Here is a 2,140-nt window from a genome sequence, read left to right as displayed (position 1 = left end):
TAATAATAATAATAAGGTAAGAACTTATATAGCGCCATTTAAAAAACCGAAGTAATTATCAGTGGCGCTTCATGTTATTGTTGGAATAAGTGCGTTTTGAGTGATTTTTTAAATAAAGCAATTGATGTGGATTTTTTAATGTGAAGGGGTAGTGCGTTCCAGAGTGTGGCTGCAGCAAATGAAAATGATCTGTGTCCGAAGGTCTTAGTGTTGGTGCGAGGGACAGAAATTAAATTGAGATCAGATGAACGTAGGGAACGGCCATATAATTATTAAGATGTAATATTTAGTGGTCAGTGAAAATTTTGAACTCGTCAAAGCATAGAATCTGCGAAATTCAATAACTGATATCGTCCCGAAAGATCAGTATCGAAGTAGTTTTCTGCACACTACGGTACTAATTTCGATTGTACGGATGTAATGCACACTTGTTATATATTGGCGGCTTTAAACCTATACAGCGCGTGCAACGTCTGAACTGAATTTAAACTTCTATCAGGGGAGAATTTAGGGGAGGGGCGCCCCTCCCTAATGCGAAGTTAAAAAAGACAGAAAGAAAAAGAAATAATTGATCGCCCAAAACACCTCAGAGATTATTTCTAGACGTCTAGGGTAGTGTTGTCTCTGGCCCCCTCACCCACTTTCGGCCATCTCTGGATCCGCCCTAGTCTATGATATGTACGAGTAGTATTTAGGACGCATTGTTCTCATCAAGCCGTATCTCGGTGTCTGTCTGACCATCAATGGATTCATTACCTGCATTTGCAGGGTCGACCTCTTGTACTGCAGTGTATTTCTTTTTACAAAGCCGCTGATAAGTGATATAGACCAGCACCATACTGCACCCTTCGATGAGAGTAGTGAGCGATATCAAGAGAGGGATTCTGGAGATAATATCAGCTTCTGGTTGAGGATACGCTAGCCTGATAACAATAGTCGCCAGAACACTGTTTTGTACTCCAGTTTCCAGAGCAATAGTGACCGCTTGAGGACATTTCCTTCGCGTGATAGTCGCAAAGAAAAAACCTAGCAGCCCGCCGATGAATGGATAGAAGGCGCATAAAACCCAAATCTGCCACGAACCTTGGAATATGTATATGTTGGATGGTACACCGAGAGCTAAGCTTACGACAATAAGAATCCATGCGAAGGGCTTTAAAAGAAGTAGACATATGTCTTTTAGCTTTGAGAGTTTGTATCGGATGAATATCCCGACCAATACTGGCACAAGCATCAGAGCAAACTGTTGAACCATTTGCACAAACGGCGTTTTCAAAGCTTCGTCATCTTCGATGAATTTGTTTGCGTAAATAAACATATTCAAAGGCATAAAACCTAATGCAGCAATCGTGGAACAGAACGTCATTGTTAAACTTAGAACAAAGTCACAGTCCAGAAGTAAAGTAAAAATGTTACTATACCATCCACCGGGGCTGGAGCCCTCGACTATCAACCCTATGGCCGATTGTCGACTATCAGATAAGGTCACAGCTAGGCAAAATGCCAAGAGTGGCATGACAATAAATTGACAGAACATGCCGATGGTGACTCCAACAGGGCGGCGAACATTCTCCCAGATCAGTTTTAAATCAAGCTTAGTACCCATAGTGACGTAAGACACTATTAACCATATCAAGAGGAAATATGTGAAGACAAAGTTAAGCAATGATGGAACTCGAAAGACCTTTATAACCTCTGTAGATTCTGTTGCACTCGAGTCGTTGATGATCCTGATATGCAAGATTTCCACCCCGATAAACACACCGATGATTGTAGCATTTAAAGATACTGTCTCCAATTCCTCTATATCCAAATGCTGTAGCTCAGGTTCAACCTGGAAGACATCTTCGTTAGAGCTCTTTAGCTCTATTGTTAAATTACTCCACGAATGCATTTGGCTGATCTGAACATTAATGGTATTGGTATCCCCATCGAAGACTTTAACATACCCATCCTCTATTCCCTCGTATGTTGTATGGAGAGTAAGTGCATCCACAAAAATAGATGTGAAAGTCATATGACCAAATGTCACTAGTAGGATATATACTTGATACATTCTGTGGATTTAGAAAACAAAAAAATAGTTATTATATCAAACATTGACGAACTCATCACCTACACACTCATACTCATACGTTCA

The 2,140-nt window shown here is 40.5% G+C and overlaps 1 protein-coding gene across 1 annotated transcript in view; it reads right to left on the bottom strand.

Annotated features, from left to right (window-relative positions):
• Positions 1–264: 264 nt before the first annotated feature.
• Positions 265–2,140, bottom strand: part of LOC117120303 (ileal sodium/bile acid cotransporter-like) — a 6,353-nt gene continuing 4,477 nt past the window's right edge. The window contains exon 2 of the mRNA XM_033265321.1: positions 265–2,057. Within this exon, the coding sequence (XP_033121212.1) occupies positions 692–2,056 (1,365 nt within the window). The 5' untranslated portion in view covers position 2,057 and the 3' untranslated portion in view covers positions 265–691. The remainder of the gene's footprint in view (positions 2,058–2,140) is intronic.

The sequence above is a fragment of the Anneissia japonica genome, unplaced genomic scaffold (genome assembly GCF_011630105.1).
Source record: "Anneissia japonica isolate Jap-2015-1 unplaced genomic scaffold, ASM1163010v1 scaffold288069_len450862_cov184, whole genome shotgun sequence".
NCBI classification, from domain to species: domain Eukaryota; kingdom Metazoa; phylum Echinodermata; class Crinoidea; order Comatulida; family Comatulidae; genus Anneissia; species Anneissia japonica.
The sequence above is the reverse complement of the archived record's forward strand: the minus strand, read 5'-3'. Positions and strand labels throughout refer to the sequence as shown.